General features: G+C 46.4%; 1 protein-coding gene across 1 annotated transcript; it reads left to right on the top strand.

Moving 5' to 3' along the window:
* Positions 1 to 680: 680 nt before the first annotated feature.
* Positions 681 to 20,724, top strand: EBPL (EBP like). Its single transcript, XM_050951652.1, has 4 exons — positions 681 to 871; positions 13,754 to 13,823; positions 16,058 to 16,196; positions 20,235 to 20,724. The coding sequence occupies exons 1-4, from the start codon at positions 686 to 688 to the stop codon at positions 20,473 to 20,475; spliced, it is 636 nt and encodes a 211-aa protein (XP_050807609.1). The 5' UTR covers positions 681 to 685; the 3' UTR covers positions 20,476 to 20,724.
* Positions 20,725 to 23,363: the final 2,639 nt, after the last annotated feature.

The raw sequence follows: 23,363 nt of genomic DNA, 5'->3' as shown, positions 1-23,363 counted from the left end.
GTGCCCAGGGCTATCGCAGGCTGGCAGCGCCCAAGTCTCTGTGTGCCCAGGGCTATCGCAGGCTGGCAGCGCCCAAGTCTCTGTGTGCCCAGGGCTATCGCAGGCTGGCAGCGCCCAAGTCTCTGTGTGCCCAGGGCTATCGCAGGCTGGCAGCGCCCAAGTCTCTGTGTGCCCAGGGCTATCGCAGGCTGGCAGCGCCCAAGTCTCTGTGTGCCCAGGGCTATCGCAGGCTGGCAGCGCCCAAGTCTCTGTGTGCCCAGGGCTATCGCAGGCTGGCAGCGCCCAAGTCTCTGTGTGCCCAGGGCTATCGCAGGCTGGCAGCGCCCAAGTCTCTGTGTGCCAAGGGCTATCGCAGGCTGGCATTGCCCAAGTCTCTGTGTGCCAAGGGCTATCGCAGGCTGGCAGTGCCCAAGTCTCTGTGTGCCCAGGGCTATCGCAGGCTGGCAGCGCCCCTGCGTCTCTGTGCCCGGGGGTCTGCCGCAGGGGGGCCGGGCCCAGCCCCCACCTCTCTCTGCCGGGGGCTGCCACAGGCTGGCAGCGTGTCGTCTCCCCACCCCACCCCACCGTGCCCGGAAGTGCCGCAAGGGGCCTGGGTCCCGCCCCCTGTCCCTGGCGGTGCCCGCTCTGCGGCTGCGCTGGGCTGCGGGGGTGGGAGTCGCTGCCGTGGCCGCCAGGTGAGCGCGGCATGGCCGGGAGCGGGGCCGCAGCTCCCCGGCTGCTCAGCGCGGCGGCGGCGGGCTCGTTGGCGGTGTGCGCGGCGCAGCTGGGCCTGGCCTGGGCGCTGGGCCGGAGGCTGGGCGGGCGCTGTGCCCCGGCGGATCGCTGGGTGCTGGGCTGGCTCTGCTACGACGTGCTGGTGCATTGCACGCTGGTGAGTGCGGGCCCGGGGCAGCCCGCGCGGGGCATGGCTCAGGGAGGGAGGGAGGCAATGGCCCGGCCCATGCTGCAGTAGCGGGAGAGGAAGGGAGGCTGTTCTGGGCTATGGGGCTGGGAAGAAAAGGGGGCGCTGCTGTCAGGAATCTGGGGGACGTGGCTTTCCTACCGCAGCCCACCACAGGCGGGTATGAACCAGACCCAGCCTGAGGCATTTTGCCAGAAGTACTCGCCCCCCCACCCAACAAAACACCCGCTGCCATCCCCGTGGTAAATACACCCCCGTGTCTCCGCTTCAGTGGCAAACTACTCTCCGGCACAGACGCTGCCTCCCACTACACTGGTCTACAATTTTTGAGAAGTCATCTGCTTCAGAGATAAAATGTGCTATTTATTATGTATTTTGATGTGCTGAATTCAGATATGACAATTAAAACACTGATTGGCTACTGTTTCTAAGATATTTAAGTTTTTACATTTTATGTCTATGTATATTGTGTAGATAGTAGAGTTTTAATCATAAATTGTAAACCTAGGTCTTTTCATGTGTTTATGGTTGCTTTACATGATAATATTTCACCTGTCCTGTTTATGTAACACTTTAAAAATCAGCAAAAGGGTTATATAAATAAAATTTATTATGAAACAAAAGGTAAAAAACTATTATGCACATAGTTTAGTCCTATTCAATGTCTACTTGGCGTTTCTTGGCTTGTCTCTTGTATTCATTAAACGTAGCATCTCTTGTCACTGTCCAGCAATAGTCTGCAAGCACTGATGGGCTCCATTTGCCCTGACAGCCTGTAGTCTGGAGCGCAATAGCTCTGCCTTACTCTTGGGTAGTTCCAAATCCCTGCCAAGGTCATTCAGTTCACTTTGTGTTATGAGGTGTGGTTCAGAGGAGGAGGATGGGAGAAAATGTGGGTCCTGTGACATTGATGGTTCAGGACCAGAAGTTTCATCCTCTTCCTCTTCTTCGTCTGACTCAAGTGAGAATGATTCTGGTGCATCAGGAACCAGCAGTCCTTCTCCGTGGGGTACTGGGCGTATAGCTGATGGAATGTTTGGATAATGCACAGTCCACTTTTTCTTCTTTGACACACCTTTCCCAACTGGAGGCACCATGCAAAAGTAACAATTGCTGGTATGATCTGTTGGCTTTCTCCAAATCATTGGCACTGCAAAAGGCACAGATTTCCTTTTCCTGTTCAATCACTGGCAAAGATTTGTTGCACAAGTGTTGCAGCATATGTGTGAGGCCCACCTCTTGTCCTGATCTCCAATTTTGCAGCCAAAATAAAGGTGATAGGCTTTCTTAACCATAGTGGTTAGACTGCGCTTTTGTGATGCAAAAGTCACTTCACCACAGACATAGCAGAAGTTATCTGCATTGCTCACACAAGTACGAGGCATCTCTGCTCACTTTGGCTAAACAGAAATGTGTCCCTTTGCAAAATCAAACACTGACAAATAAGAGAGCTCGACACTGTATGATTTCTAGAGCTGATATAGGGCAATTTGTTCAGCAGAGTGATGTACGCTTCGTTATGATTGCATCATCCATGACTTCCAGGAATAACATGATGCAATTCATATCTTGTATGACGCAATACCAGCTTCAGATTGCATCCTTCATTGTTTTGCCTAAAAAGCAAGTACTATCCAAACCCAGTCATAGATTTACTCATAGATCCAGTCAAAGATGTATTTTAGTCATTTCTGGTTTAAATTGAGATCCCTTCCCTTTATAACTCACTTATCCTCCGTTATTCCCAAGTCAAGGGTGTATATACTGACCCAATAGCATATCTTGAAAACTAGAGCCAATCAACAATTTTAAGCATCATTTTCGTTCTCAGTGACCCAGAATTAGTAAAGTTGGACTACATTTATTTCAAAAGCATTTTGGCTGTAGAGCAGTGCTATTACACCTCAGTTCTGGCTGTTCAATATTTCAGCCACCCGCAGACACAGGCAGTAACTCCAGCTGTCAGAGGGCTGGTTCCTACTTTATAAATGGCCACGGCCCTATAAATCTGACTACCTTGGGCAAGAGTTTGGAGACACCATGGTTTGCTGCTGGTCTTACAAGTCCTGTCTGTTGAGTCACTGAGGCGTCAGGTAAGATATGATCAGTTTTACATTTTTAAATACTTCATTCTTCAGAAGCCAAGTCAATGTGCCCACTCAAGCTGCACCCACCATACTGGACAGGTGCATGGGGGAAAACTTGCTGCAATCTTTTCTTCACAAGAAAATTAAAAACACCTAGTGGTGGTCAAACTTGTAGGCTGTGTCATCTTCTTAGGGCTTTGTAGCTGCTCTGTCAGTTTCAAGTCAAAGTCAGAATGATTTGGTTAATTGGTTAGACAAACTTACTGAGAATTCTGTTTTTCTCCCAGTTCTTCCACAGAAAGATTACTGCTACACTTGATATTACAGAGAAATCCTAACTCTTGCTGAAATTTAGAGGGTAGCTGAAAACACTCAAGTGAGATCAGTTCTTGTGTCCAGCCAAGCACTGGAAAAACCACTATGTGTTTGAGATTTGTACCATGTATGTCTTTCGTAATCAAACAGCCTTTCACCTGTCTCAGGAAATCAAAATGTTATATTCAGCTCTTTTATCGTGTCTGGGACATCAGCCAAAACATATACAATCTGTTCCTCTGTGCTTCTGTAGCACATCATGATTTGCATCACTAAGTCCTGAGACAGACCCATGAATCCAAGCATTGTGCAATATCTTACAGGCATAGGCGGCAGGTTATATATGTTTGCGGTGCTCGGGCTCCAGGAATATTCAGGGCTGGGGGCCCTGCTCCAGCAATATTTGGAGCTGGGTCTCTCCCCCGGCCCTGCCTGGATCTGGCCCCAGCCACGGCCCCCGCGGGTCTCCCCCCACCGCCGCGTCCCTGCCTGCTTGTGCTGCCAGAGAACGGCTCCCGGCAGAACTGCTGTCTGCTGCCCCAGCGTCCTAGCGCCAGCCACCCACTAATGGCAAGGCAGGCTGCCCTTACCTTGCCCTTCTCCCTTAGCCCTGAGCCTCTCCAACGCCCCAAACCCCTCATCCCCAGCCAGAGCTCTCATCCCTCTGCACCCTGATCCTCATCCCCAGCCAGAACCCTCATCCCCCTGCACCTTGATCCTCTGTCCCAGCCAGAGCTCTCATCCCCCTGCACCCTAATCCTCATCCCCAGCCAGAACCCTCATCCCCCTGCACCCTGATCCTCTGTCCCAGCCCTGAGCTCCCTGCAGCACGAACCCCTCATCCTCAGCCCCAACCCTCATTCCCCTGCACCCTGAGCCTCTGCCCCAGCTCTGAGCCCCCCCACGTCATGAACCCCTCATCCTCAGCCCCAACCTTCATTCCCCTGCAGCCTGATCCTCTGCCTCGGTGTGCACCACCTTCCCCTTCCTACACCCCCACCCCCAGCCGAGCCTGCACCCAAACTCCGTCGTAAAGCATGCACCCTTCACCCCCTCCTGCACACCCACCCCCTGCCCCAGCCCAGAGCCTGCACCCAGCACCCAAACTCCCTCCCAGAGCCTGCACCCCTCACCTCTTCCTACACCTCCACCACCAGCCCAGAGCCTACATCCCTCACCCCTTCTTACACCCCCACCACCAGCCCAGAGCCTGCACCCAAACTTCGTCCCAAAGCCTGCAGCCCTCACTCCCTTCTGCACACCCACCCCCAGCCCGGAGCCTGCACCCAAACTCCTTCCCAAAGCCTGCACCCCTCCTGCACCCTAATCCCCAGCCCAGGACCTGCACCCCAAACCTCCCCCCTGAAACTCTGCCCAGAGCCGTAGGCAGGTGGAGGAGGAGTTTGAGAGGGTGGAGTTGGGGGGGCGGGTTCTGCTCACCACCAAAATTCCTACAAACTTGCCTCCCATGCTTACAGGTAATGGGTCACTTCAACAAATGCATCTTGCCCATAGCACATAATTATGTCCTGATTTTCAAAAGTCTCGCTGACTTCAGTGAGAGCGGAAGTTGCTCATTACCTTTGAAAATCAGGCCGTGAATGTGCAGGGCAACACTCCATTTAATACTGTGGACAAATTTTATAGAGAGTTCAGACTTGGTTGATATCAATATTTTACACATCTTTAACAAAGCGTCCTGAAAACTTTTCAGCTGATAGTCAGTTGCTTTCACAGAACTCCACCTGCCATCCTACTAGTTCCAGAAAGTAGCTTTGATCTCATGGCAACACGCTCCTTTAAGATTTGCTAGTGATATGGTGGGGAAGTGCACAGATTGTAATGATTGAGCAATTTCCAAGGAATGTTACTCATCACTGTCAACGGGGTTCAAATTATGAGCAGGCACATGGGACATAAACATCTGAAAAATGTTTGTTTATGTAAGCCTGCATTGCATCTCTCAGTGCTCCCCTACAGCCTGTACTGGGGGCCGTGAGATTGGGCACTGCTCTGCCCCTCTCCTGTCTTCCCCACAACCTGATGATGTTAGTGCCCATCCCTTCCTTCCATTTGCTGAGAGCTGAACTACTGCATGGAAGAGGTAGTGAGTGGAAGCCGGCAGTCTCCTCTGAGTTCCACCTATCCTGTTCTAGGCTATGTTTTCTAGGTATCTGAGTGCCTTCCACATTAATTAGATTGGCAATAACATAGTTCCTAGTGGACTTCATAGAATCTCTTTCTCTCTCTCTCCTTTTTGGGGGTTATAGAAATTTTTGCTTGTGGAGACAGTTGTTGTTCTGAATATAGATTCAGAGATTCCAAGGCCAACAGGGACCATGGTGATCATCTAGTCTGACCTCCTGTATAACACAGGCCATAAAATTTTCCCCAAATAAAGCCTAGAGCATATCTTTTAGAAGAACGTACATTTAAACATGGTCAGTGATGGAGAATCCACCATGACCTTTGGTAAATGGTTCACGTGGTTAATTACTCCCACCATTAAAAATGTATACCTTATTTCTAGGCTGAATTTGTCTATCTTAAACTTACAACCATTGGAACATGTTATCCCTTTCCCTGATAGATCCCATTATTATATATTTGTTCCCCAGGAAGATACTTACAGTCCCCCCTTAACCATCTCTTTGTTAACCTCAACAGATTGAGTTCTTTGAGTCTATCGCTATAAGGCATGTTTTGTAATCCTTCTTGTGGCTCTTCTCTGAACCTTCTCCAATTTATCAGCATCCTTCTTGAATTGTGAGCGCCAGAACGGGACATGCTATTCCAGTAGCTGTCGCACCAGTGCTAAATACAGAGTTAAAATATCTCTCTACTCCTGCTTGAGATTTCCTTGTTTATGCATCCCAGAATCACATTATGTCACCTACAGAAACTCTTTTCTATCCCTTCATTGTCTAGGAAGCATATCTTCAGCCCTCTCAAAAACCCCAGTCAAACAGATGTCTCTTGCTGTATGACCAAAAAGTCATCAAATTTGTCCTTGTTTGAACCAAGGTGAGGAGCAAGCTCCAAAGTCCAGGAGCCCTCACAGAGAATGCCCTGCCAGCCTCCCTCACCATTATAACAAAGGAGATCTCAGCTTGAGCACCTCTCCTGACAGCAGCTGTGATAGCATGGCACAGGGAGAGAGGTGATCCCTCGGATAGGGCAGTCCCACCACTTAGAGCTTTATGGGTCATAACCAACATCTTAAACTTCAATCAGAGGCCAATTGGCAGCCAACACAGATCCTGGAGCACTGGTGTCATGCTCCCAGTGTGAAATCCCATTCAGTGAGTGAGCTGTTGCATTTTGAGCCTGTTTCAGGATATGGCTACACTTGAAATTTCAAAGCGTTGCCGTGGCAGCGCTTTGAAGTGTGAGTGTGGTCGGGGCGCCAGCGCTGGGAGAGAGCTCTCCCAGCGCTGCACGTAAACCACATCCTCTATGGGTGTAGCTTGCAGCGCTGGGAGCCGCGCTCCCAGCACTGCGGCACTGATTACACTGAGGCTTTACAGCGCTGTATCTTGCAGCGCTCAAGGGGGTGTTTTTTCACACCCCTGAGCGCGAAAGTTGCAGCACTGTAAAGTACCAGTGTAGGCAAGGCCTCAGTCTCCAAATGGTTTTCAGGTGGAGCGTCACATAGAGAACAATGCAATAGTCTAATCTTGAGGTAGCAAAATCCTGGATAACAATTACAAAGTCTGCATCCAAAAGGACAGGTCAGAACCTCCTAGCAAGTCACAAGTGGCAAAAAGCTTCCTGAGTTTCTGCTGTAATGCTGTTGACATATAGCAGCTTGGGGGGTGTCTAAAAGCATCCCTAAACTGTGAATCCTATTCCCTAAAAGGACCACTTTTATGTGTGCAAAAGTTTTCTTGCTCATTCAATGCTTGGCATCTCTGCTGAAGGTGTAATTTGTGATGGTTTTTGGGTTAGGTAACAGATTAAGGTTCCTTGCTCATTCCCTGTAGACCTCCAAACAGCAAACTGATTTGTAGTAACTTTCAATTCCTTGCTGACCTGGGTTAGAGTCAAACCAAGGGCCTACAGGTGAAAGGTTCCCTATTTCATTAGTAATTCCTTGAATCATCTCATTCCCTTCCCCTCATTCCTCTTTCTTCTGCCCCCTCAGAGCCTCTCCACCTTCTTAGACTGTTTTATCAGCTGCCACTAGGGTTTGAGCTTATCGACATTCAAATAAAAACCTAAAGATAAATTTGATTAGATCTTCATAAAAAGAACAGGAGTACTTGTGGCACCTTAGAGACTAACAAATTTATTTGGGCATAAGCTTTAGTGAGCTAAAACCCACTTCATCAGATGCATGGAGTGGAAAATGCAGTAGGAAGATATATATATACAGAGAACATGAAAAGATGGGGGTTGCCATACCAACTCTAAGGAGACTAATCAATTAAGATGGGCTATTATGAGCCAGGAGGAAAAAAACATTTGTAGTGATGATCAGGATGGCCCATGTCAAACAATTGACAAGAAGGTGTGAGTAACAGTAGGGGGGAAGATTAGCATAGGGAAATAGTTTTTGACCTCAGCTGTGCAGAACACAGTACCATCCACAGCCTCAGGAACAACTCTGATATAATCAAAAAGGCTGACAAAGGAGGTGCTGATACAGGCTAACATGGCTACCACGCCTAGATCATCTTAGGGATCACTGCTTCTCAGCTCAGTGCTGTCACATAGTGGCAGTCCTTAATAGCTGCAGCAAATTAAGTCTTTGGATGGCACACAATCAACATTCTTGCCCATTGTGTCTGAATGGAGATGGTACTGTGTGAGATGCATTGGCAGGAATGGTAAGTAAACTGTTTGATGTATATGGCCTGGATCCTGGCTGATCTGATGCTAAAGCACACTGCTGGTGTGAGAAGCCACCTGTCTTCTTGTATGGTATGTCTGTCTGTCATGTCCAACGATGATGTCTTAGCATCTTGTGTCTTCTTGTATGGTAGCTCAGGCCCTGAATTCCTTCCCTCATCTCTCCCAACAAAAAATCAGTCTGTTCACTAGGGTCGTGCGTTTAAAATGCAGGTCATATTTCAGTGTTACTAGAAGTTTAATATTGAGATCAGGTGTTTTTTCATTGATTTTGTTTCACAAAAAATCTAGTTGCAGCATATAAATGAAATATACCACAAGTGAAATGGCTAGATCTGTTTTAATGAGGTCTGATGACAAAGCGGGCAGTGAGTTGTTGTTTTGGGGTGTATATATACCATCCTGCTTCTGAGGGGATTAATGTGGGCCTGAAAGGCCAATTAACTTACCACATGCGTCTGACAAAGTGGGTATTCACCCACGAAAGCTTATGCTCCAATACATCTGTTAGTCTATAAGGTGCCACAGGACTCTTTGTCGCTTTTTACAGATGCAGACTAACTCGGCTACCCCTCTGATACTTAACCCACCTTGTTGCACCTAGAGGCTGGGCCACTGTTAATTAAAGCCCAGCTGAAGGAGGAGTTGAGTGATGACTATAAAGAAAGGGAGTCTGAAGCAGAAGGGGGCCATAGGGAGAAACTCTCTGGAACTAGGATAAAGGAGGAAGCCCAGGGAGAAAGTTGGCCCTGGGATCCTTTCCTAAGTAGAGAAGTCTGGTAGGAGAGACACAGAGCAGTATGGGAAGTGGAACAGGCTGCAGTGGTGTGCAACCCTGATAAAAGGGCAAGGTGTGGCAGGTGAGAGAGACCTGGCAGGTGTTCGATGGAGGAGCAGAGCGAGGGGAATTTGAGACATGAAAGACCAAGACTGAGGAGGGCAGAAATTGGTTTAAGTTTTGGAGTGGGATTTATTGGGGATTCCAGGGGAGACCCTTGCAAGTCCTGGCTCCGAAGGAAGGGTGAACTTAGAGAGGCCGTGGAAGAGACCTGCTGACAGGCTACCTGCTAACAGGAAGTCCAGGGAGGCAGCAGAAGGGAGTCGCTCGATGGAGCAGACCTTGCCTGGAATCCACTGTAGCGGGGCGGCCGGGGTTCCCCTACCAGCCACTAGTGAGGTGACAGCAGGGCCGGCTCTAGCCATTTCGCCGCCCCAAGCACAGCAGCATGCCGCAGGGGGCTCTCTGCCGCTCGCCGGTTCTGCGGCTCCGGTGGATCTCCCGCAGACATGGCTGCGGAAGGTCCGCTGGTCCTGCGGCTCCGGTGGACCTCCCGCAGGCGTGCCTGCGGTTGCTCCACCAGAGCCGCGGGACCAGCGGACTCTCCGCAGGCATGCCTGTGGGAGGTCCACCGGAGCAACCTGCGCCCTCCCGGCAAGCGGCAGAGTGCCCCCCGCGGCATGCTGCCCCAAGCGCGCTTGGCGTGCTGGGGCCTGGAGCTGGCCCTGGGTGACAGGAAGCCCCTGAGATGGGGATAAGCTCAACTGAGAACCCTGAGAGGAGGGTGTGAGGACCATGGGGCTGAAAACCTTTTGAAGGATTATTGTTGGATTCTCTATAACCCCAGAAGGGGTAGAACTAAAATGTGAACTTGCCAGAGGCCCAGGTTGTGAGAAGAGGCAGATCGCCACAGGACTGGAGCAACCATCAACTGGAAATCCTAGAGGTGAAAGAGCAGCTATGCTATGCCCAGCCACAAGGGGATGCACCAGCAGTGAGCCAACCTTTCTACTGTTGTCCTTTTCAGTTCTAATAATTTTATGACTGCTTGAGTTTTGGAATGTGACTTAGCAATACTAAAATATCACTAACATATAATTAGAAAAAATATTTAGCCATGTGGGTTTTAAAAATATTAGAAGGGCGGGGCTATAGCTTACTAATATATGCACAAGGGACTAATAATGCTTCATTTTAAGTAGAACAGTTTGCTTGATCGGTTTTCATAATTGGCCCAATATCTGCTTTAAAACATTTACAAGAGTATCCCTCTGTTTTTCTGGATTCTTTTTTCAAAATACAGTTTATTCTGTGTTCTTGTTCAGTTTTGCTAATGAAGATGCAGCTGCTGCACAGAATTGTATTTAAAGAACAGGGGTCTCTGATGTAACCCTTCTGCCCCTCTGAGTTGGCAGCAACAAGGGCCGGGTTCAGTATCCAGGGGTTCCATTTCAATAACCCAATGCCAAACCAGCTCAAGCCCCCACCCAGTGACCTGGGAAAATCTTACACACACCCCTAGGCGCCTCAAAGAGGCAATGCTTCCCCTCTCGCAAGCACAGAGTCTCAGTGTAGCAGAAAAGATTTAATACATGAGATAAACAACAAACACTAAATTGGGAAAAACACCTCAACTAGAGTTCATAGACCAAACCGTGAGCAAAGACCCACCCCAGGAAATTGGGCTGTGTCCTCTTTCCTGGGCTCTTGAGTACAGCAACCCCCAAATCACCCACAGTCCCAAAAGTCTCTGTCCTGGGTCAGTGCAGCCCCAAAGTTCGAGAGTCTATCTGCAGAGGTCTCCCCCCCCCAGCCTGGTAGAAAGGGGAACCTTACGTGGTCCGGGGCCAATTGCCCTGCCTCTCCGTGGGTTCTGCTCCCGCCTTCTCCACGAACTGCTCCGCTTTACCAGCTGCTCCACTCTGCTCCTCCAGCCGTCCTCAGAAACTGCTCCGCTCCGCCAGCTGCTCTGCTCCACCAGCTGTCCTGTGAGCTGCTCCAGTTGTCCCTGCAAACTGCTCGGCTCTGCTCGCTCTGTAGGCCGCTCCACCCGTCTCACAGCTACTCCGCTCTGCCAGCCGCTCCGCTGCCACCAGCTGTCCCGTGATCCACTCCAGCCGTCCCCACAAACTGCTCCACTCCGCCAGCAGCTCTGTTCCACAGTATAGCTTTGGGCTCCCCACTAGTTAGCACAGTACTCAGTGCTCTCAGCTCAGTGATTCTAGCTTTTTAGTGATTTTCAGCTCTTAGTGATTCCAGCTCATAGTAGGGGAGCCCCAGTGCTAGTGCACCATTAGCCCAAAGTGAGTTCAGCTCAGTAACCTGTATTTAAATTCTTAAGGAAATAAAAAATCAACTCTGACATTCCACAGTGGAGAGAGGAGGGGGTGGAACTGGTGCTTCTGGCTCCACAAGGAGACTGCACCACCAGGCACAGATACCTATCCCCAGCCTCTCTCAATTCTCTGGGTTTTGGAACCCATGTCCCTTGTCTAGCAAGTACCACCCAACTGAGGGTGAGCAATTTGTCACCAAGCAGTCCCACAGCTTGGCAGTCTGGGATAGGGTAGGCGTGCCTATGCAAATACACTCTCTGAAATTCTTTCCACCAGATGTCAGTGTAGAGCTTATCCTGACTCTGCTTACACTGAGAATAGGAACCTCAGGTTGGGGGGCACTTTACCATGTCATCAGGAGTTAAAGACCAGGTTTGTGAACTTTACTGACAGGATTTCTTATCATAAAGACTAAATTAAACAATCTAATCTAGGAATTTATATGGCCTCCATTACTGTAGTATCTGAGCACCTCATGTGAGAGTCAGTCAAAAACATACTTAATGATAGATTTGAAATATAATCAAATTATGCAAAAAAACCCTCCTTTGTTAAAGCTGAGAGTGGAATGATGAGAGTTTTGTGCTTTTCCAACAATAGTAATTCAGCCATATTGTACATGTTGCGTTTTTGTCTTTGCTGTTGGGTACGTGGGTTTCCCTTTGCTGTTTTCCTGCTTGTTATGTTGAATATGGATGGACAGAAGACTGGCCATGGAGAGTCAGGGAGTGCTGCTTTGCCTTAGATTTGATGACTTCCTGTTCTTTTGCCAGCTCCTGTGACTTTCTCTTCCTGCCTTTCCCTCTCTGCAGCAGGTGTGTGAAGAACAGTTGCTAATGCAGTTTTGCCTCTGCCTACCACATATCATTCACTCCTCATTCCTTGCAAGGGGATGGAAAAATACTGGGCAAAGCAGTTGGGAGGTCAGGTTGGGGCCAGGGCCCAGAATGGAAAATTGTGTATCATTGTCATGATTGAGTTACAAATCTAGTACATCTTTCCAAATCTGCCATGATGCAACCATATATGTTTATGGGTTTTTTTTGTTTTTGTTTGTTTTTTAAAAGTCCTAATGAGGGACTCTATCACCTCTAAAAAAAACTTTCTTTAATCCAGCCCAGGTTGTAATTCCCTAAAGCTGTTCTCATATGAAGGTGTTCAGTGCCTTCTGAATGTAGAATGAACTGGTGCTCTCACTGCAGTTCCTAGTGGACAGATATCACAAAAATGAACACCTCTTAGAGAACTGAAGATAAATGAATTATCCTATGTTATCTAGAGGTGATCCCTCCAGAACAGCGTTGCAGAGTGCTGGTACAGCTCTGCAATAAAGCCTGCTCATCTGGTGCCTGGGCTGTACTGCTCTGGGCAGAAATAGACACTGTCATCCCGCAGGGCTGCCAACCTGGGACTTTGCCCAATGCTACACTTGACAGAACAGTTCCCTCTTGTCTCTTATTGGTGTTCTCTCCAGAGGGGCTGACATGGCGTTCCCTGTTCTTGTCATCATCGGTATGATCCCCTGCAACTCCAGAGCTTTTTATATAAATACATTGGTACTAGTCCTTGGCACTGGATTTAGCTCTCACCAGAATTGATTATTCTTAGAATTTACTCATGGGGTAACCTTTTTTTAAATTTTAACTAGAGCGAGGTCAGGCAGTAATTCGTACCTTTCATGCTGTTAGTGCAAGGATAGAATTGAAAACAATTTTATATTTGGAGGGAGATTTCACAGGCTGTTTGTCTTTCTTTGCTATCAGTCTTTGATTCTCATGCATTCTTATGCTCTGTAACTGTCCTTTCTCCAACTCCCTTTCACTTCCCTATCACTGTTCTTCTCACAAGCTTTTCCTGGCTTACTATGAAGCATTCCTGGCTAACAGTTAACCATCTCTCCTCCTTTTGGTACCATGGCACTCCCGTCAGAGCTCTCTTCCTTCCCTCACCAACTGAATGCTTATGGAATACTTTGATGTTTTCTCACTGAAGGTGTGATATAAGTGCAAAATTATATTATAGTTGACTCTGGATTTTGGGAAAGTGGGTTTTGTAGCCTGTTCAAATGTTTAAGTTTAAATATCTTGGTTCTCATGTCAGATTTGTTGCACACCCATAATGTGTTTGCATAGGGGGCTTATGCATATGAGGGAAATGGAAACAAAGTGTGGAGAGTAGACCTAAAATAATACAGTTGACACTTTACAGCTCAAAATGATCTTTTTTTTTTTAAATGGCTGGGTCTCAGGCACTACAAGATTACTTGAATGCATGCTGGTTGATTGTATAAAATGCATTGAAAGGCATCTCCAGTATGTGGCACTGCTGAGGTGTTTACACACGGGATTTCTATAGTTATTAATAGTTTCCTTATCTAATCTGTGACATTCCTAGAATGTCCTACACCATATTGTGAGTGCTAATATGGAAGTTGTCTTGCTTCAGTGAAATTAGAACCTATTTCTGCTTTGTTTTCCCCCCTTAGGAGGGCCCTTTTGTGTACCTGTCTTTAATAGGAACAGTGGCAGAGTCAGACAACATATTTGCCTCTCTGTGTAAGTATCATTTTCATTTTATGATGGTAGGAGTACTTTTCAGGTGTAGGGGGATTGGGTGTGGTGGCACAAGGAACCGTAGTGTGCATATGCAGCCACAACAGACACTGGTAGTCAAAGATTCCAATTTCATGTGCATGGGTTGTATGCACAGTACGAGTGGTATTCATGTGGACAGTCACTCAAAGAAGAAGAGTTGTTCATTATTATGTAGAAAAAGCTTTGAGGAATCAGAGTCTCCTGGTAGTTTATATCCAACCATTTGATTTACTTTATGCCCCAATGGTGGTCTGGGGGAATATCCCGTTCAATCCAAGTCATCTGTTCCCAAAAACGAAACCCAGCAACCACTCTGCCTTTGAGAAAGTAAGGAGGAAAAACCAGCATTACTAAGGTTTAATGTGATTATACAATAGCCTGTGAGTTTCCTCTGCAGTAAGTTTATGCTGCTTGTGATGACATGTGAGTGGCTAAAAACGCACTGCTGGAGCATCTTTGAAAAGACTAATGTTTAGGCTGATGCATTGCTTTGTTAATTTAATGAAGAGAGCAACATAATTCTGATTTCATATCCCTTCCCTCCATGATGAAGTCTAAAGCTGACTTAATGCATCTAATTTTCTTGATATTTGTTCTTACTGTAAAGAAGACTTGTTAGTTAAAATGCAGCATCTGTGACCCTTATATCATAATAGGGCTACAGAACAAAACGACAACTTCAGTTTTTAACCTTTTGTTTCTTTTGATAAAGGGCCTGATCCTGTCATCTTTATGCACCCAAAATGCATTGCTTAGAATGGGAGTCTGGGTGCACAGAGAGTGCAGGATGGAGTTTATATGCAGGGTGAGACAGAAAGGACTATGATAATTTTCTTTTCAAAACCCTTTACGCTTGGGGCATCTGTACTATACTTCAAAACAATCCCAAATATGGTTGTGTCTTTTCAATGCTATTTTTGCAGACACCAGTCCACATTGTTAATAAACATACTATAGCATGAACTGATAAAACTGAATAATTTGTCTTTGGGCTGCAGAAATTAACACAAACCTCTACATCAAACAGCATTAGTGAACTGTTCTGTCATTCTAACTCAATACAGACTGTCGCTTAAGGACAGCTTGACTCACTTGACTTTTGTTTCTTTAAAGATTGTTCTCTTCCCTCCATGATGCCAAAGTGTGTTATGTCATTAAATATTGATTCCTATTTATTGAATATCTTATCCATTAGGACAGTTTTTTATTAGAAACTTCTGCATCTATCCACCTAGGTATTTCTGTGGCCTTCATCACCATAGTATAAGAGAATCTGCCCCTTCAACTCTAGAAGAAATTATTTCTGTCAATTATGATAACTGGCTCTGTAGACAAATGTGTGCAGTCCATTTGCAGTTACTGCCTTATTTAAATAGGGTGACCAGACATCCCAACATTTAGGTGTTTGTCCCATGTCTCAACCGATGTTTGGTCGGGACGCAATTTGTTCTGATATTTCGCGGCACTCTTTTTTTTGTTTGTTTGTTTTGCACCACTCCCTCTCCCCCCATGTGTCCCAATATTTTCTTCCTCTCATCTGATCACCCTATATTTAAATGTTGGTTCCTTGTGGAAATAAACTAGGAAATGAGTCCAATTTCTCCCTCATTTAATATAGCTAGTAGGGCTGCGGGTGTAACTGAGATCAGAATTTGGCTGTCCTTAGCCTGGAGCACTGTAAAATATAAGGCTAATTTTAAGGTGTTGGGGGGAAATAGCTGAGTTCTAGAAACAAATCTCCAGGATTTGTCTAACCACCATTATGCCCAGTGATTAACAAGCTTTTTCATTTTCCTCATATGTACTTTAGGAATAAAGACAGCACAAGAAAAGTCTCTTTCTAGATTTGTGGGGTATTTTCTCTATAGAAGTTACTTGATGAACATGGACGCCTACATTCAGGGAAAAATTTCCTTTGAAAGAAATAGAAAATCTGTATAATCTGTCACTTTAGCAAACAAACAGTGGTAACCTTATTTCTGAAGCATCTGGATGCTCACCTCAAACATCCTTTCATAAAGTAAAATTTTTAGTCACCTGAGTCCATTGGGTGCGTAGGTGCTTTTGAAAATGTTACGCATAATCTTCCATCAGTGCAGGGGAGCAGTATTGTCTGTTCTCCCACCCACTATGGAGTTGTTATCTTTAATTGATTATACCAGTAGTGGAATTAACTGTCATGTTTCGTTTTTTAGGGAAAGAATATGGAAGAGCAGATGCAAGGTGGCTTTATTCTGATCCAACCATTGTGTCTCTGGAAATACTAACTGTTGTTTTGGATGGCCTTCTAGCACTGATTCTCATTTATGCTATTATCAAAGATAAGTACTACAGGTAAGTCCTATTAGAAATCGAATAATTACTTGGTGCAAAGTACATGAATAGAACAGGTTCTTCTCTCAGTATTTTGGCTGGGAAAAATTGTGTATTGTAGAAAACTAGGATCTGAAGTAACACTTGGGCTGTTGGGCTGCCTTCAAGCTGCAGAAGACACAGCAGAGTATTATGAGAGATTACATTTGACTATACAGCTTTGTGTGCTGTGCAAAAAGTTGCTTAATCTGTTTCCAGCGCGTATTTCAAAGACAATTGTAACAGTGAGCAACCATGTCCTACTCACTTGAAGGTCACTTTATATAACCTGAGCCTCCACTCCAACGCTGTAGCACCTGCAAGGGTAGAGCCTGCAGCCCCTAGATGAGTCCCTTTTGCTGATTTGGGATGATTGCAGGACAGCTACCGCCACCTGATACCTCCTTGAGAGAAGAGGCTCTTTCACTCCTAGGAACATGCAGGCAGCAATTGTAACTCCCTGATCAACAAAGAGATCCTAATTATAGTGTCATTTAAACAATGTTCTGACTTAAAAAAGAAGGCATTTACTTTTAGTCCCATGTGGACACAGCTAGAGGAAGGTATCAAAACTTACGCTACTAAGATGAAGGATGCATAATTACATTCTTACTTGCTATTATCAGTATCTCCATTCATAGCTGTTCCTTGAAGCTACTTGCTAATGGTACCCTGAAAGTCAATGATCCTTGTGCTAAGAGGAGATTATCTACTTTTTGAAGGGAAACCCAGGCCTTTGGTCTTTCCAAATACTATCCTCTCCTGCATGGGTACCTAGATCTATTCGTTTCACTATACTTTGGCTTGGGGTATATGCAGTCTTGTTTTTCTTAGGTTCCCTTGTTGGGGTCTTCTGGTGGTTTTTCTTTGAGTGCTGGTCCCTGTGTGTATTCCACATGTGGGTACACATGCACTCCATGCTCCTGAGACTGGAGAATTGGCAATTAGTGTCCGTTGGTCCACTCCTGTGCCCTGGCATTCCTCATGCTCAGTACCCAGGGTATAAGGTGAGGTGTGGCTTGATGGCCTCCTCAGTTCCTTCTGACTATTACATGGCCTGAGCTGGAATCCTCTGTGTCCGAAGCAGCTTCATCATCTTACTTGTAAACATATTGTAAATAGTTGTTAGAATTTTACTGTTTTTAGTGCTTTTCTAGTAGCTTTTTAGTTAGAATAGAGTAGTTTTTCCCCACCGTAGAGACCCTTCCTGATCCCCTCCCTATCCCCAGGAGAAGGTCTGTGCCCAGAGTTCTAGGGTTTAAGAACTCTCTCTCTGGCCCATGTCCCTTCTCTGCCAGCGCCAATTATCCACACTGTCCTTACTGCTTGGGAAGGCTCACGTCTCTGCCACGTTCAGCTTCTGCTGCTCCTTCCCTATCCAAACCCAAAAGGGAGGAGAGCTTCAACTGAGGATGCACCTCATGGAGAAAGCCAGGAGAGACCCCAGTGAGATCCAGGCTGGAAGGACCCTCTTGTACATCAGCCTCAACCAGCGAGCAGCATCCCTCAGAGCACGATCTCTGGAGCAGAGGCCTGGTCTGTAAAGCCTAAGGACTCATTGTCTCAGGCCTCTTATTAAACTAAGACAGCAAAGAGTCCTGTGGCACCTTATAGACTAACAGACATATTGGAGCATAAGCTTTCGTGGGTGGATACCCACTTCGTCAGATGCATGTCTAAACTAAGGGGCACTCTCACAAACACAAAACCAGATCCACTTCCAGGTCTGCTCACAAAAGAAAGGATCCCTCCTTGACTCCTTCCAAATTGGGTGAGTCCTCCGACTCAGGTCCTAAAGACTTAGGCCAGCTTAGACCTCTCAGCCATAAGGATAAGGTGCGCAACTCTGGTGCCAATTGGCAAGCTGCAGAATCACATCATACTCTGCGATGTACTTCCCTAGTGCATAACACTCTGGTAGACAATCTCAGCAGACACTGCTCCACAGATCACGAGTGGGAGATTCACAGTTCAGTCCTAAACTAAACCTTCACTCAGTGAGGAATGTCATCCTGGGACCTGTTCGCTTCCCAGACAAACAAGAAGGTCAAACTGTACTGCTCCAGAGCAGTACTAGCTCAGGACTTCTATCATGGACAGAACATCTGAGGTATGCCTTTCCTCCCATTCCACTGCTCCTCAGGTTCTGGGGAAATTTTACCATGAGAATACATAACTCATTTTTATTGCACCCAATTGGCCCAAACAATTTTAGTTTCTGAACCTCCTGAGTGTCAACCCACTCTCCCATCATTATTCAATCCTTCCCACTTCTGCTAACTCAGGAGAACCAGTTATTTCCAGACACAGCAGGTGTTCCTGCTATTCCACATTACCTTCCCATTCTGAAGATGTCGGGCCTTTCTGTCAGCTTGCTTCAGATCCACCTAGCAGCGGTCAGTACCTTCCACCCTTTGGTAAAGGGCTAATCTAGTTTTACTCACCTGATAAGAACCAGATTCTTGAAGGGTCTCTCTAGGACCTTCCTACCGGTAGTGCAGCACCACAATGGGACCTCGATCTCATTCTCTTACTAATTACCAGAATACTCTTTGAACCGTTCACTACATGCTCAATGTCCCATCTGTCTATGACGGTTGCCTTCTCTGTCGCTATCACGACAGCCAGGAGGGTGAGTGAACTGGCAGCACTCATGTCCAACCTGCCACACACCATATTCCATAAGGAAACGGCTTCCCTTTGCCCAGAATTCACCCCGAAGGTAGTCTCTGACTTTCACATCAATCAATAAGTTCACTTACTGGTATTCTTTCCAAAACCCTATGCTTCCAATGAGGAGAGGAGGCTTTTCCCCCCCTCCATGTCAGATGAGCTTTAGGTTTTACCTACAAAGAACAGAACCAATGAGGAGAAATCCTGGACTTATTCATCCTTGTAGCAGAGCGATGATGGGGACAAATGTTATAGGCTCAAAAAGCTGTCTAAGTGGATCTCTGGAGGCATCATCTTCGCTATCAGTTAGCCCAGCTCCCTCCCCCAGATGAGATGAAGGCCCATTCCACTAGACCACAGGCAACCTCAGTGGCATCCCTTTGAGAAGTACCTCTACTGGACATTTATAGGGCGGCTACCGGGTGTTCCATCTACACCTTCACAAAAGATTACACTTTAGTCCAAGCCTGTTCCACAGATGCAGCCATTGGGACAGTGATATTACAGATCTCTGTACTGCCCACATTCCTGCACCTCCCTCCTGTTTAAATACTGCTTACCAGTCATAGCCACCCACACGTGGTATACGTATAGGGACCAGCATTCGAAGACAATGACATGGAGGTTACTTATATCAAACCTCCGATTACAGGTGTTTGGTCCTGATCTATTTGTATTCCACCACCTGCCCTCCACCCCATCTGCTTCACATCACATCTGGGTTTGTGATAAAGAAGGAACTAGAGAAATGGTCAGTCTTCACCTCCCCTTATACCTTTGGTACTGAGCACAAGGAACACCAGAGTGCAGAGGCGGACAATGAACGCTATTTGCCAGTTTTCCTGTCTCAGGCACATGGACTGCATGCTTACCTCTATGTGGAATACAGATAAAGATCACACATCTTGAAGAACCTCCAGGTACAGGTAAGTAACCTCCATTTTCTTCTTAAAGTCTTGTCATATTGAAAATTATTTGGATAAGAAAATAAATAATGGGTTTGTGTATGTTTATATACACACAGGCACCTTGAACTAGGTATAGCACTATTGCAAAACTTCTGTTTGCCAGTCAGTCCGTCCTGTCTACCGACACATTCAGCAGAGAACCTGGTTACCACACGGCTGTGTCCTGGCATGTTAATCACCAGACGATTGGCTATTCTGGGCTGGGTTTCATGATTTTTTTTTCTGGGGGTGGAGGGGGGGACTTCAAAGGTCTCGTTTTTGTTCTGCATCAAAACTAAAATTTCAAAACCTTGAAAATTGTGTGAAACGGAATGGTTTTCTGGACAACACAAATTTTTATTGCAGTTGCCTAATTTTTGTTTCTTCTTCCTCTTTACAGGCATTTCATACAGATTACATTGTGTGTTTGTGAATTATATGGTGGGTGGATGACATTCTGCCCAGACTGGCTCATTGGAAGTCCTAACCTAAACACCAGTAACTGGCTTTATCTGTGGGTCTACCTGGTATTTTTTAATGGCATATGGATAGTGTTACCTGGACTTTTATTGTGGCAGTCCTGGTTAGGACTTAAGCAAATGCATCATGAAAAATCAAATACCAGAAAGAAGATTAGATAAGCCCACTTCGTTAACTGAGAGATTGTAAATTGTGAGTGTAAGCAGCAGCATTGTTTTTGCAGAGATGCAATCAACTATTCATCTTTGTAGCTCACATGTAAATTTTGTTGTAGGACATTGTATTTCAGGCTGATCATTGCTTAAGAGGAGGAAAATAATGTACATCATCAATGAAGTATATAAAAGTACTCAAACCAATTGCCATATTACTACACTGCATACAATAATAAACAATATATTTATAACAAAGTGGCTTGCAGATATTTTTCTTTTCTTCCCTCCTCAAAAGAAAAATGTTCTTATCCCACCGGAATCCTTGAACCACCTGAAGCAAGCAAGCAGTGAAATACTCAAGGTGGCTTTACATCCTGATTCCACAGCCCTGTTCACCCTTCAATCTCTAAGTATCATCAAAGTCCAGAGTTTCATTTATATCTGAAGCACATTGTTTCTCAAACGTCAGGACTCTTAGCAACAAATTTTGACTTACATGGAAAAGTATTAGTAATGCAATCTGTCTACTTAAGGTATTAAATTTGAATGAGAACTTGCTGCTTTATCTGTGCCTCAGGAGAGGGTTATGATAAATGCCGTCCGTCTTTCCTTCCCTGCTCTCCCCATACCTCTAAAAATGTCCATCTCACTATTTAAACAATCTTGTCTGACTCCAGGGATGTATTTGCTTCTGAGTATTGAGGCTGCATATATGACTTTACATTGGATTAAACATTTCAGGTGTTGGTGAAATTTTACCTACAATATATTCCTAAAATGTTTCCTTTATTTGATTTTTATCAGTTTCATGTTCACAGATTAATTCGCAAACTGTGGAGACTGGGTAAGCAACAGTATTCTTTGATACAACTAACAGCTTATAACAAACGAGTCATTTACTTTGTTCAGAAAAATCTGTATGCTTGATAGAGAGTATATGATAGATTTTTACCTACTGTGACAAAGTTCCTCCTCTATCTTGGTGGGTCCTGCACTTATTGGCGGATTTGTTCGCCTCAGAGATTCACCATGTGGGTCAGGGAACAGCCCAGAGACCGTCCCTTCTGGTAGAACCCACACTCCAAGTCAATTCCTCCTGTGTCTGATCAGGAGTTGGAAGGTTTGGGGGGAACCCAGGCCCGCCACCTACTCTGGGTTCCAGCCCAGGGCCCTGTGGACTGCAGCTGTCTAGAGTGCCTCCAGGAACAGCTGTATGACAGCTACAACTCCCTGGGCTACTTCCCCATGGCCTCCTCCAAACACCTTCTTTACCCTCACCACAGGACCTTTCTCCTGGTGTCTGATAACACTTGTACTCTTCAATCCTCCAGCAATACGCCTTCCCACTCTCAGCTCCTAGTGCCTCTTGCTCCCAGCTCCTCACATGCACGCTACAAACTGAAGTGAGGTTCTTTTTAAGCTCAGGTGCCCTGATTAGCCGGCCTGTCCTAATTGATTCTAGCAGTTTCTTCTTAATTGGCTCCAGGTGTCCTAATTAGCCTGCCTGCCTTAATTGGTTCCAGCAAGTTCCTGCTTGTTCTGGAACTGCCCCTGTTACCTTACCCAGGGAAAAGGGATCTACTTAATCTGGGACTAATATCTGCCTTCAAACACTCTCCTGTATCCATCTGGCCTGACCCTATCAACGACTTTTTTTCTTTTTCCTTATCAGGGAAGGAAATAAAGTGATAGCTATACATTGGTTAATATGGCTCACTCTTTACAGGAGAATAATAGAGGGCTTTCCCATGAGCCCCATGGAAGGGGAAGCATATTATTCCAGTACTCCACAATGTACCTGGGAAGCTGAGGCAGGACAGCGTATCACCCTAAGCGCAGCTGTTCTCCCTGGCTTATAGGGAGACAGAGCCAAGGCTAGTCCACTCCTCACCCTTGCGAGCCCACCTACATTGGTGATGCAGTGATTCTGCTGAGACTGCTTCCCCTGTCATGCAATGCAGGTAGACAATGCAGTGGAATAAAGGGGCACTGTACTTCCCCACGCAGGCCTGCAGAATGGGCTACGATCTAGCCCCAGATAAAGAAAAATCAATCCACTGAGCATTCTTTGTTACAATATTGTTTAAATTAGGTGGTGGGGGGGGGTTGTTGGTTACTTTTAGACCACATTGCTCTTTATCGCTCGGTATGTTGGATCCTTACAGTTGAGCAGGTTAACTTGCACTGCCCATAAAAGGACAATTTTTCTAAGTCCAGGCAATATTTTAAGTGCATGTAATGACACTGCCACCACAAAACAGTTGCTGCTAAATCCTTTGGTCAAGTACTACTGTTCCAGTAACCAGGCTAACTGCATGTCCGACCTCTCCTGCTGTCCCTGCAGTGGGCCCCTGTCAGGTCTCCAACCACTAGTCATCACCTCTCTTGGGGTGGGCTCATGTGAGTCTCCCACTCTCGGGCCAGGCCTTGGGCTGCTAAGCCCTGGTACTAGCTCTGATTTCCTCAGCAGGTCTGACTTATGTTTAGTGCCTGCAGTTCTTCTCCTCGGGAGCTATAACCAGTAATAGCCAATGACCAAATAGCCATCTCAGAGCACTGTATTGTTTATTTAGAATCAGAGCATTTCAGAGAAAAACATCTTAAAATGATAGCCAGTCTATAGGTTTGCCTGCCTTTCCCTACAGCTCACCACCTCTTGGAAGCTGCAGAAGGGCCCATCTCCAAACATTGCTGCACAGGCCCAGTGAAAGGATGTTTCGCGCCCTAGGCAAAACTTCCACCTTGTGCCCTCCCCCGTCCCTGAGCCCCCACCCTGAGGTGCCCCCCCGTGGCAGCTCCCCACCCTCCACCCTGCTCACCCCTGCTCTGCCTCCACCCCAAGCACGCAGTGGCTGCTTCACTTCTCTCACCTCCCAGGCTTGCAGCACCAATCA

This window comes from Gopherus flavomarginatus, chromosome 1 (assembly GCF_025201925.1).
Source record: "Gopherus flavomarginatus isolate rGopFla2 chromosome 1, rGopFla2.mat.asm, whole genome shotgun sequence".
In the NCBI taxonomy this organism is placed as follows: domain Eukaryota; kingdom Metazoa; phylum Chordata; order Testudines; family Testudinidae; genus Gopherus; species Gopherus flavomarginatus.
This window is presented reverse-complemented; position numbering and strand designations above follow the sequence as displayed.

Coding starts and splice junctions, on each gene's coding strand:
- EBPL (XM_050951652.1), top strand. CDS start 686: ATGGCCGGGAGCGGGGCCGCAGCTCCCCGGCTGCTCAGCGCGGCGGCG. Junction 13,824..16,057: donor CAACATATTTGCCTCTCTGT/GTAAGTATCATT, acceptor TTCGTTTTTTAG/GGAAAGAATATGGAAGAGCA. Junction 16,197..20,234: donor ATCAAAGATAAGTACTACAG/GTAAGTCCTATT, acceptor TCCTCTTTACAG/GCATTTCATACAGATTACAT.